This window comes from Xenopus laevis, chromosome 2S (assembly GCF_017654675.1).
Source record: "Xenopus laevis strain J_2021 chromosome 2S, Xenopus_laevis_v10.1, whole genome shotgun sequence".
NCBI classification, from domain to species: Eukaryota; Metazoa; Chordata; class Amphibia; order Anura; family Pipidae; genus Xenopus; species Xenopus laevis.
Genome location: NC_054374.1, coordinates 56,104,355 through 56,120,600, shown reverse-complemented (window position 1 = coordinate 56,120,600; position 16,246 = coordinate 56,104,355). Strand labels below are relative to the sequence as shown.

At 37.4% G+C, this 16,246-nt stretch overlaps 1 protein-coding gene across 2 annotated transcripts in view; it reads left to right on the top strand.

Annotated features, from left to right (window-relative positions):
* The window catches only part of dennd2d.S (DENN/MADD domain containing 2D S homeolog), a 109,554-nt gene extending 93,587 nt beyond the window's left edge, over positions 1-15,967 (top strand). For both annotated transcript variants that reach the window (XM_041583165.1, NM_001093130.1), the window contains 2 exon segments: positions 1,489-1,725; positions 14,627-15,967. In XM_041583165.1, the coding sequence (XP_041439099.1) occupies positions 1,489-1,725; positions 14,627-14,685 (296 nt within the window). In that variant the 3' untranslated portion in view covers positions 14,686-15,967.
* Positions 15,968-16,246: the final 279 nt, after the last annotated feature.

Here is a 16,246-nt window from a genome sequence, read left to right as displayed (position 1 = left end):
ATTTGCCTAGTGCAGTCCCATTAAGGGTATAAGTGGCTTGGATATTTTTACATCCCAGGTGCATGACTTTACATTTATCAACATTGAATCTCATTTGCCACTTAGCTGCCCAGATTGCCAGTTTGTCAAGATCATGTTGCAAGGATTCCACATCCTGGATGGAATTAATTGGGCTGGATAATTTTGTGTCATCTGCAAACACTTGATACATTACTTACAACACCCTCCCCTAAGTCATTAATGAACAAGTTAAATAAAAGTGGACCCAATACTGAGCCCTGGGGGACCCCACTAAGAACCTTACTCCAAGTAGAGAATGTCCCATTAACAACCACCCTCTGTACCCGATCCTGTAGCCAGTTTCCTATCCACGTGCAAACGCCTTCATTAAGCCCAACGGACCTTAGTTTAGAAAGCAGTCGTTTGTGGGGCACAGTATCAAACGTTTTGGCAAAATCCAAATAGATCACATCTACTGCCCCCCCACTGTCCAGAATCTAACTTACCACATCATAAAATGCAATCAAATTCGTCTGACATGACCTATCCTTCATAAAGCCATGCTGATTGTTGCTCATAATGCCATTCCTTAGGACAAAATTTTGAATGTGATCCCATAACAAGCCTTCAAATAATTTGCCTACCGCAGATGTCAAGTTTACTGGCCTATAATTGCCAGGCTGAGATCGTAATCCCTTTTTAAATATTGGAATAACATCATCTTTTCTCCAATCCATAGGCACCATACCAGATGACAGTGAATCTGAGAAAATCAGAAATAAGGGCTGGTCTAAAACTGAACTAAGCTCTCTTAGAACCCGGGGGTGTATGCCATCAGGCCCTGGAGCCTTGTTTACATTAATTTGTATTAAAGCTTTTTGAATCATATCCTGAGTCAGCCACTGACTAGATTGAGCTGAACCATTCGTGCAGTTATTAAGTGAGCCTGTGAACCCAGACTCCTCTATTGTATACACTGAAGAAAAGAACTGATTTAACACATTTGCCTTATCTGGTACCATTATTTAATGGAGCAACACTCTCAACCTGCATCTTTTTACTATTAATATATTTAAAAAACTTTTTAGGGTTAGTTTTCACCTCCACCACAATATATATAATTTATTCGTGACTTGTTAAAAGCCAACATCCTCTTGATTGCAATGAATTACTGCACCTGGGTAAACCGTGCCTTTTATTAAATATGCAGATACAAGTTCTCTCAAGGTTGCCAAGGGCGTCTATTTTCTGCCCCCTGGCATGGTTGGTAAAATGGAACAGCAGAAAGCTCATGTTAATTTATTCCAGAAATGATCAGGCAGCTTTAGTTCAATGGAACAGAAGATTTGGGGTGCTTTTTCTATCATATAGTAAGTAGCCAAAATTGTTCTCCCATTTCCCTCTATGACCAAAAGCTGTTTATATGTGTACAACACATTAAGAAACTTTATGAATTAACTTAACATATTGTATTATTTATATTTCTAGCACCTGAGGAGATCAATGGGGCAGTATCAAAAACCTTCATGCAGTTTTTTGTGCAGGTGATGGGACATTACACCTCACATTTGAAAGAAAGCAACGGTGGCAAGTTCACATTTGAAGAGAAGGCCTTCTCGAAAGCTGTCCGTTCTAAAACAATTCGTAAATTTTTAAAACAATTTGTCAAAACACAGATGTTTTCAATATTCATAGAGGCTCAGCTGAACAAGTCAACACAAAATGGTGAGTCAATTTTCTGTAACATTCTGAAAAGAGCTCTAAATAAATACACAATAGATGTGATTGGGGAAAAAAAGACACAGCCCATCAAGATTAGCCTTTCTGTATAAATGACCCCTGCCTTAATTCTATTTCATGCAGAGGAATGCACCAAACAGTTTTCTGGAATCATCCGAATACTTAACAGTTTGAATCCAGAAATAGCTGATGCCTTGCGCCAAAGTGCACAGGTGGAAATTGACACGGTGTGGCCAGGAAAATTGTTAGGGTGTATAGGACTAGGATTTGGGCTCTTGGATTAGGACAAATCTGAGTACTGTTTAAAATGCCTCAGGTTTGGCCCTATCCTGAACCAAATCAAGGATTTAGTGCATCCCTAGCAAAAAAAGAAGAAAAAATTCTATAATCTTTTATTCTATAATAAAGTCCTGTAGCTAGGGTTGCCACCTTTTATAAAAGTTTTTACCGTCCGGTGGGGGGTGGGAACAAAAGGGATGTGCCATTATGCAAAAAAGGGGTGGAGCCAAGCAACATGCCACAAAAGGGGTGGATCCGACTACATTGCCAGTAAATTTGTACTATAAACTCCTGTGCCTCCCTGCAATGCAACCAGGATCTGCTGCCTCTGTAATTACGCACCAGAAGCCAGGGCCAATTTCTTCTCTGACCAAGGCTTTCCCAAGCCTTCAAACAAAGCACGCCCCATTCACTGATTAGACAGCTTCTTTTTCTGTCAGAGAAAGGAATGAACATGCCACCTACTGGCAATGAACAATATTACGCAGCTCTCAAATGTGTCATTCATTGTTGGTCTTTCTGCTATTTTGGCCGCTCCAATCGCATCTCCCCGGCCGGACTAACCCGAACCTCCGTCTCTAGCTGGCTGTGCAGACTGGAGCCCTACAGTTTCTGGACTATGTGCGCGATGCTCCCTGACAGCTCATCCTCCTCCCCCTGCTGCATGGTACCAGTGCCTTCCAAGTGCGACAAGGAGGCAAAGGGCGTCTCCTAGCAACAACCCACGTGCTTGAAGCTAGAGAATCCGACCGGAAATTGTTGCCGAGCACTTTAGTTCCGGCTTTATCCGCATCTAGTAAAGGTCGATTATCAGCAGTCCAGTGAGGGAAAGATTTACCACACAATATTAGAGTGCTCACCTAGTGCAAAATCCTTGTGGACCAGGTGCTCAGCAGTAATTAACCCCACCTGCCACGGGTCAGGAGAATCCAATGCAAAGTCCAATAACTGCAGCACATTATTAATTATAGTTCACTTTCAACTTTGTGATTTTATTAACTCACGTGCAGGTAGACAAAAGGGGGGCAACGTTTCGGGCCTCACAGGGCCCTTTCTCAAGCCAGTGAGGGAAAGGTTTAAACTTTACTCAGGGGCTGAATGTGCTGGGCAGGCAGGGCAGGAAAGGTATGTTTTGCTTGGATTGGGAATACAATGGTGTTAACTGTCCAGCAGCAACTACCTTCAACCTCAGATTGCTCAAAGTATGATTTAATCACAGCTGGAGAGCCAACTCCTTGTGTATCTTGGTAGCCCTCCTACAGAGCAACAATCAGCTCCAGGCACAGATAAATAGAGTTGCTGTTCTGCAACAACAAGAGTACCACTTCCTCATTATCCCAAAACTTATAGTATATCACAGTTACCCTCCAGCTTGCAGCAAAAAGTGGGTGGAGGTAGTTCTTGTTCTGTAACAGCTAGGGGCCACTGATTACATGGGGAACCATGTAATTACCCAGCAGTATGAGGCCCTCTAGCTGTCTCTGAATAACTATAAAAGGGTGTAGGCAGTTTTTGTTATGTAATAGCTGGAAGAGCTGATATGTTAATGGAGAAGCATGTTCAAACATGTCAGCAGGTGGCCAGCCATGTGTCCTAGAGCTACAACTGCTTCTATTCAAGACTGGCCAGTTGTTCTAGGACAGCTGTAGGGCCACAAAGTTACAGAAGTACAATAGGAGGTGGTGCTCCAGCTGTGATTGAAATCACAAGTTGTTCAATCTAAGGTCAAAGGGAATTGTTGCTGACAGCCCATAGTATACAGGAGAGATTGCTTAAATGGAAACTATTACATACAGCAGATAATTTACAACTAAAGATGCTAGGAGACATCTGTCTCTGAAAACCTCTTGAACACCATAGGGATCCATACACAACATGATCCTCTGGTGATGCTACTTAATCAGGTCTTCACTTTGGTTCACACCAGAGCTGCTAGAACTTGCAATAGTCTTCACGGTAGCTAAGAAATGTATTGTTATGCAGTGGAAAGCTGGCAACCCCCCATCATTATCACTACAGCAGAACCAGCTTAACTATGCGATCACAATATATAAACTATCTACACAAGAAGGGACTGCCTGGATAAATATGGTAAAATGTGGGACCCTTGGTTAAAAGGTGTACAACCTATAAAATACTAAATTACTCCATGTGGAACAAAACTACAGGTCAATGTATACCTCTTTATCTAGTATATCTCAAGATATTTGACGATTTATTAAACTCTTGATTGCCCCTGTGCATAAGTTTATCACCAGACATGAGTCTCCCATACTTGTTCCAGTCTACTGGGTTTATTTAATGTTTACATGGTTTTCTAGTAGACTTAAGGGATGAAGATCCAAATTACAGAAAGATTCGTTATCCAGAAAGCCCCAGGTCCCAAGCATTCTGGATAACCGGTCCCATACCTGTAGTCGCTGCATTCTTAAGCAATTAGAGTTTTTTGTGAGCACTGGCAGCTTTTGCCTCTCCCAGTGCAGCCCAATCTGTTCCTGCTGCAACTCTTTTTCTGTAGGGACCATCAATTGCTGACAGCGGCCATCCTGCTACAAAAAAAAACTGTCCCTTTTTTACATACTTATACAAAAAGTATTAATTTGGTGAGGCTTAATTTCTTTTACAATTCTTTTTTTCACCTAAAAAATTCTGCAGTGTGACTATAAGATCAGGTACTTTGACCACTTAATCACACTACCAGATTAGATATTTTGCTGATAACACATGGCACCTAAACTATACTGTGGGCACATGTGTAGAGCATTAGAAAACATTTATTAAGGTTCCCTGGCCTTGTGTAGTGTAATGTGTTTGCTGCTGCATATACGGCCATTGTACTTTAACTGCACACCGTATGCAAATGATTGGTAACTTGTGCGCAACTTCGGATCTTCGTGAATTTGCGCTGCCCTGGCGAATCTACGCCTGGCAAAGTGAGGCGAATCAACGCTGGCGCAACTTCGACAGTAAGTAAATTTGCCCCAAAGAGAGAAATTTCCTCATAGCATTCATGAAAAGGTGTAATAAATTCAAAATCTCTTTCTTTAATTTCAAGGTTGAGTTGTCAAAAAAGCAATCTCACTCAATTAAATCTAACAAAGCCATCCTTGGATATAGTTTGATTTTCCTCTCTCCCATAACAGAGATTAAAGGGCATGACCAGAAGTAATGAAACATTCTTAGCCTCACATTGTGGGCAATAAGAGCTATTATTAAGATTATCAACTTTTTTGTAACAGGAACCATAACCCTTATGTATTAATGTAAAATGTTGCATTCTTCAGTTCTCAGCTCCCAATCTAATATTGTAACTCTTAAGAGACTTAAGAAGCTAAACTGATGTACTAGAATAATCCAGGAACTTTGACCAATAACTAGCAGAAAGCTGTAGGGTCTTCCATTTTTAAAAGAAAATTTAGAAAATTACTAGATATGTGGCCGAAACATGGCTGAATGAGTCGCATGACTGGGCAGTAAATATCAGTGGCTATACTTTGTTTCGGACGGACAGAGGCAATAGAAAAGGAGGAGGGGTATGTCTGTATGTTAGGCAGGATTTAAAAGCTCATATAAAGGAGGAGGTTATGTTAGAAAATGAGGGGCCAGAAGTCGTATGGGTGGAGTTCTTCACCAATTGTAAAGAATCCAGCAAATTAATTGTAGGAGTATGCTATAGACCCCCTAATGTAAGTGAGGAGGAAGAGACAAAGCTCCTAATGCAAATAGAAAAGGCTGCTAGTTTAGGTAAAGTAATGATAATGGGGGATTTTAATTACCCAGATATTGACTGGAGCAACGGTACTGCTAGATCAGTTAATGGGAACAAGTTTATAAACTTATTGCACGACAATTTTTTAGCACAGGTTGTTGAGGAGCCAACCAGAAAAAATGCTATTCTTGATTTAGTGATCTCAAATGACCCAGAACTTATAGCAAATGTGCAAGTCATTGAACCCCTGGGTAATAGTGACCATAATGTTATATCTTTTAATGTCTGGTGCAAAAAACAAAAATATACTGGGGCAACAAAAACCATGAATTTTGCCAAAGCTAATTTTAGTGCCTTGAGGGCTGCCCTACAGAGCATTGATTGGGGCATTAGGTTTTCAGCTAAAAACACAGAACAGAAATGGTTGTCCTTTAAAATGATATTAAATCATTACTGTTCTCAATTTATTCCCTTAAGGACTAAACGTAGAAGCTCTAAGAATCATCCTGTGTGGCTTAATACAGAGGTAAAGATGTTAATGGGAAAGAAGAGAAAGGCATTTAAAAACTACAAATCTGTAGGGACAGAAGCTGCATTTAATGAATATAAACACTGTAATAAATGTTGTAAATCAGCAATCCGGAAGGCTAAGAAAAGAAATGAATGAGTTAATTGCGGTGGAGGTGAAAACTAACCCTAAAAAGTTTTTTAAATATATTAATAGTAAAAAGATGCAGGTTGAGAGTGTTGCTCCATTAAATAATGGTACCAGTATGGTTGTAATAGATACAGAAAAGGCAAATGTGTTAAATCAGTTCTTTTCTTCAGTGTATACAATAGAGGAGTCTGGGTTCACAGGCTCGCTTAATAACTGCACGAATGGTTCAGCTCAATCTAGTCAGTGGCTGACTCAGGATATGATTCAAAAAGCTTTAATACAAATTAATGTAAACAAGGCTCCAGGGCCTGATGGCATACACCCCCGGGTTCTAAGAGAGCTTAGTTCAGTTTTAGACCAGCCCTTATTTCTGATTTTCTCAGATTCACTGTCATCTGGTATGGTGCCTATGGATTGGAGAAAAGCTGATGTTATTCCAATATTTAAAAAGGGATTACGATCTCAGCCTGGCAATTATAGGCCAGTAAGCTTGACATCTGTGGTGGGCAAATTATTTGAAGGCTTGTTAAGGGATCACATTCAAAATTTTGTCCTAATGAATGGCATTATGAGCAACAATCAGCATGGCTTTATGAAGGATAGGTCATGTCAGACGAATTTGATTGCATTTTATGATGTGGTAAGTAAGATTCTGGATAGTGGGGGGGCAGTAGATGTGATCTATTTGGATTTTGCCAAAGCGTTTGATACTGTGCCCCACAAACGACTGCTTTCTAAACTAAGGTCTGTTGGGCTTAATGAAGTCGTTTGCACATGGATAGGAAACTGGCTACAGGATCGGGTACAGAGGGTGGTTGTTAATGGGACATTCTCTACTTGGAGTAAGGTTCTTAGTGGGGTCCCCCAGGGCTCAGTATTGGGTCCACTTTTATTTAACTTGTTCATTAATGACTTAGGGGAGGGTGTTGTAAGTAATGTATCAGTGTTTGCAGATGACACAAAATTATCCAGCCCAATTAATTCCATCCAGGATGTGGCATCCTTGCAACAGGATCTTGACAAACTGGCAATCTGGGCAGCTAAGTGGCAAATGAGATTCAATGTTGATAAATGTAAAGTCCTGCACCTGGGATGTAAAAATATCCAAGCCACTTATACCCTTAATGGGACTGCACTAGGCAAATCCATTATGGAAAAGGACCTTGGAGTCCTTGTAGATGATAAACTTGGCTGTAGCAAGCAATGCCAGTCAGCAGCATCAAGGGCAAATAAGGTCTTGAGCTGTATTAAAAGGGGCATAGAGTCACGGGAGGAGGGGGTCATTCTTCCACTGTATAGAGCACTTGTAAGGCCCCATCTAGAATATGCCGTACAGTTTTGGTCTCCAGCACTCAAACAGGACATTATTGTATTAGAGAGGGTACAGAGAAGGGCAACTAAGCTGGTAAAAGGTATTGAAAATCTTAGCTATGAGGAAAGACTGGCCAAATTGGGGATGTTCACGCTGGAGAAGAGGCGCTTAAGGGGTGATATGATGACTATGTATAAATATATAAGGGGATCATATAACAATCTCTCTAATGCTTTATTTACCAGTAGGTCTTTCCAGCTGACACGAGGTCACCCATTCCGATTAGAAGAAAAGAGGTTCCGCCTAAATATTCGGAAGGGGTTTTTTACAGTGAGAGCTGTGAAGATGTGGAATTCTCTCCCTGAATCAGTTGTACAGGCTGATACATTAGATAGCTTTAAGAAGGGGTTGGATGGCTTTTTAGCAAGTGAGGGAATACAGGGTTATGGGAAATAGCTCATAGTCCAAGTTGATCCAGGGACTAGTCCGATTGCCATTTTGGAGTCAGGAAGGAATTTTTCCCCCTCTAAGGCAAATTGGAGAGGCTTCAGATGGGTTTTTTGCCTTCCTCTGGATCAACTGGCAGATAGGTAGTTAATAAACAAAAAAACAAAAAAAAAGGTTGAACTCGATGGACATGTGTCTTTTTTCAACCTTACTTACTATGTATTACAAAAAGGAAGTTTTATAAGTTTGTTAATCAATTGAGTCAAGTAGTAGCTAATGAACTAACATTAAAATATAACCGTAGATGTTCTTTAATTTGAAAATATAAAACTCAAAATTCATTCTGTAACACTTTCCAAGAAAGAATCTCTCCTTTATCTAGATCCAATATATCTTTTAGCAAAGTTGGTATATTGTTCTTAAACCCAAGTAAGGAGGAAGGGAATGGATAAACAAAATTCTTTAAATTTTGAACTGGAGTAAAAGGTGTAAAATAATGATCCATGCCATTGTTCTGAAAAATAAATCTCCAAACATACATGGAATCTCTGAAAATTTGATTACTTTTGAAGTAGTTGGGAATATCGCACCATTTCTTATGAAGAATCGACAAAATATGACCAAAAGAAGAATGCCAAGATTCAATATAACACAACAAACAGGCTATATAAAATTTTCTGAGATTAGGTACATTTAGACCACCTTTTGATGGGTGAAATTGTAACTTAGTCAAGGCAATCTTTTGTTTAATAGAGCGCTATAAAAAGGATAACAAAGCTGAATTCAAAACTTTAATATCAGAATGCCTAAGCAATAATGGGAGTTTAATTAAGAGATAAATTAATTTAGGAAATATACGCATCTTGAAGAAAATGTTCCTCCCCTCTAAATTTAAAGGCACATCTTTCTATTTATTAAATTGAGAAATAACAACTTAATATCAAAAGAGAATTTTAAATGATATATCTTGGTCAAATCAACTGGAATTTTCAAGCCTAAATGCACTAAAAAACACTTGGGCTTCTTTAGGTTCAATTTTTTTAAAACAGAATTAGAAACAAACCCAGAAATATTTAAATATTCTGTTTTTTCAGAATTTATTTTATAACCCGAAACCTTTCCAAAAGAAACCAAAAATATCAAAGATTTTATATAATGTACTGTTCGGGTCTTTCACTATCAGTAATAAATTATCATCAAAAAACATAATTTTAATCTGGGGTCTATTAAGGTAAACCCCTTCAAAAATTCCGGAACTATTTAAAAACTCAAGAAGTGGCTCTAACGACAAGTTAAATAAAAGGGAAGAGAGTGGACAGCCCTGACTTGTACCCCTGAAAATACTGAAAGGCAAGGATTTCTCCCCTGCAGCTACTATTTGTGAGGTGGGAGACGAATAGAGGAACTTTATATCATTAAAAAAGGGGCGTTGAAAACCAAATATCTTCAAACAATCAAATAAATGGACCCAAAGAATGTTGCCAAAAGCTTTTTCAGCATCAATTTTGAAAATAGAACATGGAGATTTTTGCTTTCTAACATAGCCAATAATTTGGATGAGCTTTCTAATGTTTTTAATACCAGTCCTATTTTTAATAAAACCATTTTGTTCAGCTGAAATTAGAGAAGGCAAACGCAAGGCCAATCCATCTTCTAATATTTTTGATAAAATTTGTATATCCTTTTTTCAACTACTAAATTATTTTTTAATTTTAAGTATGAGTCAAATAAAGACTTATTTAATTTTAGAAATTCAGAATTAACATTCCTAAGAAGTCTCTTTTAATAAGCTGTCATTTCTCCTCTCACTACCGCCGTCCATGTTTCCCAGAGAATGGTTGTATTACTTTGATGACAACTATTCTCTTTAATGAATAAAGTCCACCTATTTTTTAACAATTCAATGAAGTCCTTTCTATCTAATAGAAACCATGGAAATGACCATGGGATGAAACTTTTTTTTCTTTGTGAACCAATAACACTGGCTTTAAGAGGAGCGTGGTCTGTTCAATGATACCTATATTAACTTGGGCCATCCATCAATAACATCATTTGACACAAACAAGTAATCAATTCTTGTACGCACATTATGAGGATAGGAGAAAAAAGTAATGTCCTTTTCAGACGGATGGAAAATTCTCCAAGCGTAATTTAAACCAGTATCTTTAATAAAACGTAAGAGTTTCCTTTAGAGGAGCAAGGAACTGAAGATATTCTGTCCATTTTATAGTTATACATTTCACTGAAATCCCCTCCAACAATAATATTTCTTTTAGGTATCAAAAAAATCATTTGTGATATCTTAAAAAAAATTCTCTATCTTTGTTAGGGGCATATATTGAAGCAAAATGTCAAAATTTACCTTTAATCTTAACTTCTGCAAATATAAATCTGCCATCTTTGTTTCTCTATTTGAACAATTTCAACATTTAAATCTTTCCTAAATAGGATTACAACCCCATTTTTCTTTTTAACTGCTGCTGAGCAAACCATTTTTCCAACCCATCCTTTAAAAAGCTTCTTGTTATCAGGTTTATTTTAATGAGATTACTGTAAAAGTGCTACATCCGCATTTAGTTTACCTAGATGTTTCAAAATCGTATTTCTTTTTGCAAAATGATTAAGGCCATTAACATTCCAGGAAATTACATTAAGGCTATTTGAATTAAGTGACATCTCCCACTAAGAAAAGTAGTAAAATCCAAAGAAAATTAAACTTTCTAAATTCTAAGTGCTCCATCTTAGCTATAAAAAAAAAAAAAAAAACATAGAAAACTGATAACTTATTAAGTACAAGCAAATGCTTGAAAAAATATGACTATAACAGAACAGTAACAAAAATATTAATTTTAAATATATATTAAATATAATATTTTTTAGACCTCCACGATGAGGTCTGAAATCTTGTGTAAATTCTTTAGGATGAGAAGCAGTTTTACTCAGCTTTTGGACCTAAAGAATCAAAGTTCTTTCTTTCCAGATGAGAGATAAACTGACTTGCTTCTCTAGAGTCATTAAAAAAAACTGTTACCCAAAGGCAAAAAAATTATCAATTTAGCTGGATAGGCTAGTGAGAATTCATGTTTAGGTTAGCAAGGGTTTTGCATGAATCAGAAAACTCTTCTTTTTTTTGTAAGAGAAATTGAGAATAATCTTGAAAAATTAGAATTTTAGTTCCATCAATCTCAAGTAATTTTTTTGACTATGAAAACTCTAGGTTTGGATCAGAGAGAATCAGAAAATGGGCCAATTCTATGTAATCTCTCTATCTTGAAACTGCCCGCATCCATAGATAGTCCCAAACGTTTAAGAATAATCTTAGAAATCAAGCTCTGTAAAGAGTCAGATTTTAAAGATTCTGGAAATCCAACAAAGCAAAGATTATGCCTTCTCAGCCTATTCTCCAAATCATCTAACTTAAATTGCATATATCGGTATTTTTTCAAGAACATCAATTCTAGAAATTGAGTTAACTGAGTCATCATAGACTGAGGAAACCTTATCTTCCAACTCCACCATCTTTTTTGTGTGTTCTTCCGGTTTTTCAGAAACCAGATCAATCTTCTGTTGAAATTTATCCAAAGATTTTTCTGTAGTAGATTCTATCATAGGGTTAATTAACCTAGCAGCTTCTGAAGCGATAAGAAGATAGTCCACATTTGAGCCATCTTTAGTAAACATTTTTTTTTTGTTTCCTTTTATTTTCTCGCTTTTTATGATTTCCTTATAATCCCTTTTTTATCCTTTTTTTCCCCAAGTTTTTCCTCTTTTTTTTTTTTTTAAATTTCCTTCCCTCATATCCCTCTTCTTTTTTTATTCCTTTCTTTTCAAACTTTTTCTCTCTTTAATTGTAATACAGCTCAGACTACTTTACATTTTTAGAGAACCCACTTAGTAGTGCCTAAGCAAAAAGAAAGGAGTAACATCCAGAGAGAGAGTGTGGAAGCATTATGCACCAGAGCCAAAATTCACTGCAACTAGAGCCAAACTGTGAAGAAACCCGAGCAGTAAATAATATTACCTAATAATAATTCAAAATAATAATCCGCAGCAGCACCGATTTTAAGGAAAGTGCCGTCTGAGGCGGCTCCTGCAATGCTGCCCCCCCTCGCAGGCTTACCTGTCGGGAGGGGAGGCAGGAACACTAATGCAGCTCTCTCGCATTAGTAAAGCTGAATTTCCGGTTTAAAAAACAGAAATTAGACTCTTAAAGGTCCCAGGAGTGGCTCTTTGCCACCCCTGGAAACCTCCCCAGCGTGCCGCCTGAGGCAAGTTTCTCAACTCGCCTCATTGGCAGCGAGCCCCTGATCAGCAGCTGTTCCTTACTATTTACCAGCCGCCATTAGTTGTGGCAGCAACCAAGTACCTCAGCAAATTAACATTTATCTCCCTGGAGTCTCCAGTAAATCAGTTCTTATCAATTGGCATGCCTCTTTGTATTTCAGGATAAATACTAATTAGCAGCTGTTACATTCTGCATGATAATCTCAACTGAAGTGTCAAAACTGTCCGAGAAATAACTGTTTAACATCAAGCCACCATTTCAGAGACTGCACTTCAGTCCAGGTCTCTCATTGTAAATTCTCCTAAAACACATCTCATAGGACAATGGAAAAAACAGCTACCGAGCTACCGAGTTTCCGAACCTCATTTGAAGAAAAATAACCGGTAAAAAAAATAACCCAAGACTATATTCTGGAGATTCTGAGAGTTTAATGCGGAGCTTCGTTATCCTGCTGCTACCTCCATCAAGCGCGCCAAACCAGAAGCCCACAAATAATTTTTCAGCCCCCAAAATGTCTAGAGGTTGACTTCGTCATCATTTGTTTATATAGCACCGACAAGATACACAGTGCTGACTGATATATTTATTGAAGTTGTATATGAATTAGGGTCTCAAGGGGCCCCTATACGTCCTGGGCCCCCCCAAGAGTATAGTTACGCCCCTGCCTTAGTACTGTACCTAATGACGTGGGAGATGCTGCATATTTAAAGCTTTGATGTGATTTTCAGAAATGTTATTAAAACCACTAAAAAAAATGGTTTCGTAGGTTAAACCTAGTTAGTGGAATTTTTGGCCTTGAAAGCTAAAATATGTAGGTTTCTGGGGCTGTGCTTTGGACATTTACTCTCAGAGATCTGCAGCATTTGCCTGCACCCAGTCCTTTCTGCAGGTCGAGATCAGCCACAGTATGGCATTAGCTTAAAAGCATATTTGGAACTTATTATTGGAATTTATTAGCACTCCACCTCAAGTGCTCTCAAGGTCTGTGTGTCAGATGTGTTTTAGAGTAGTACCACCTTAGTCTTTTTCTTAGTTGTATGTGTTAAAAAGACAAGTGGAAAGAGGATAAAAAGTGCTGCAGTTTACAGTGGTTGTCACTGCATCAAAAGTCCAAGTACAGAGTCACATGCAAATGCTTTAAGAAGTAGAGTTTGAGTTGCAGAGAGGGAATAATTTGGGGATGCAATTCCAGATATAAGGGGAAGTAGGAGAAAATCTAAGCAGATAATCAGCAGTGTTGGTTGATTTTCCTTTTTTTCCCTTTAATGTTTGTCCAAGTCCTGTGAGTGCAGTATCAAGTTTCTTAGTGGGACAGTCTTGATTTTGACAGCTCGGCCCACAGTCCTGGTTTCTTACAAAAACATCCAGAGTTTCTCTTTGATCTCCTGCACTGACACCAGAGAAAGACACAATGTTTCTGAAATCTTCATTATCTACGAGGCTTTTTGGCCTAGAAGATTTAGCACCTGCACTTAGATACAATTGTAACAATTTAAAGGCACACTAAACCCTAAAAATTAATATGGCTAGAAATGTATACTGAATTTAAATTAGGCTGGCTGGTAATATAAACTGAAGCTACAAGGCTGATTATTCAATTCTGATGCTAGTTGCACTGGTTTCTGAGCTGCCATGTAGTAATTATCTGAATTTATTATTAATCAGCCTTATACTGTGACATTTATATTCTATATGTACTGTATATTTTGAGTCTGTCCCTAAGCTCAGTAAATGACGGCAGCACAGAGCATGTGCAGTGAATCAGCAGAAAAGATGGGGAGATACTGGGGCATATTAAGAGGAACAGATCTTTACTGCTAAGTGACTGTTGTTGCCTTGGGCTGGTTTAGAATCCTTGAACAATGCACAACGTTTCTAACCTACTTCTTTAGTTAAGCTTTAGGTCTCCTTTACGATAAGCAGGTCTCTTGGTGGAACTGTGACTTGCAGCTTAAAGAGCAATTCATCTTCATTAGCAAAACTGTTATAAAATATAAAACATGACCCTAAAACCCCGGAAATGTGTTCAAACTTTCCATGACCTATACATTTTGTAAAATGGACATGGTATTTAGGGGATGTGGCCACAAAAATAGGCATGGTAAAAAAATTGATGCACCACTGTCATATTTTGTATATCTATAATAATAATACTGTACATGTGCAATTGATTCTCTTTTTATTTTTTCCCAACAGGTTATTTTCAACAGAAAGTTAAAGAATTTAACGAGCAGAAAAAAACTGAAAGGAAATAAATGGCTGCAGAACAACCAAAAGAATACTAAGAATTTGCTAAATGTGTGATATTGTAATTTTGTTTTAGCCTTGCCTATAAAAATAGGCCTTTTGCATATTAAATTCACCACTGAAAATTAAAAGGATACTGTCAATATAATATTTTGAAAACAATGAAATGTTATGTCTTATTTTGTGGAAAATTATTTTCTTTATATCTTTTTTGCTCTTGCAGAGCAGAGTATTTTTTGGTGTTTATCTTCTGCTCTACCAAAATAATAAATCCTGTATTGTTTTATGGCATGCATTCTACTCTGCATTAGAGACACAGGATCACAAGACATACAGTAGTATCAGGTTTCCTTTAGGCAATAAGAACTCGGCCATTTTGCTACTTGAAAAACTGCTCAAAATGCCACTTGGCTGCTTACTTACCAGTCATTTAGAAAATCCTGGTGCCATGGTCCTCTATTTCAAATAAGGGAATGCATGGAGGATACTCTGTATTGCTTCTTAAATTTCCAAATTCATGAATAATCCAATTTTTTAAACGATTTCCTTTTTCTCTGTAATATTAAAATATTACCTAGTACTTGATTCCAACTAAGATATAATTAATCATTGTTGGAGGCAAAACAATCATATTGGGTTTTTATTAATATTTAAGTGATTTTTTTGTATACTTAAGGCATGGAAGTCCAAATTACAGAAAGACCTGTTATCTGGAAACCCCTAGGTCCCGAGCATTCTGCATAACAGGTCCTATACCTGTGTTTTTGTGGACTTTTCCCCATGTACCCCAGTTTTGATTCACACGTTAATTATAATTTAATAATAATAATAATGACATTTATATTAGATGTATGAATGAACAAGGTGCTAAACTCAATGTTCTTCTGGGATGGCCAAAATCTCTCTAAAATTATGCAATACAAATAAAGATTAATATACTGTGTAAATAAATAAAATCTAAAACCGATGGGGTAATTATGCGATGACCATATTACTTTTAAATTCCCTTTATTTCATTCTTCTTTTCATTTTAAATGAACATCACATGGCATAAGAATAGGAACCATGAACCTGGCATGCAAACTTGCTAATTAAACTATTTGTAAATCTGGAACTAAAATGTTTTGTTTATTATGTATTACTAAATACACTAAATCTAATGCTGTCTGTATTTGATTACTGTTTGGATTAAAAATGTGTTTTTCATGTAAGCTAAACATAAGCTGATATGTATAAATTTGTGAAAGTATGTCTTGATATCTAGATCTACAATAAATAAGTTAATACGGACAGAAATTTTTTTTACTTTTGCTTGAAAAAAACTAAAAAAATCCCCTTAAAAGTGCGCCCCTCAATGATGGCGCCCTAGACAGCCGTTTACTCTGCCTACTCCTAGTTCCAGCCCTGATCCCTACAGTGAGCACTAACCATTTGGTTTTTTGGTGTGCTATGGTGATAGGTATGGAAAATCTTAGCTATGAGGAAAGACTGGCCGAATTGGGGATGTTCACGCTGGAGAAGAGGCGCTTAAGGGGAGATATGATAACTATGTATAAATATATAATGGGG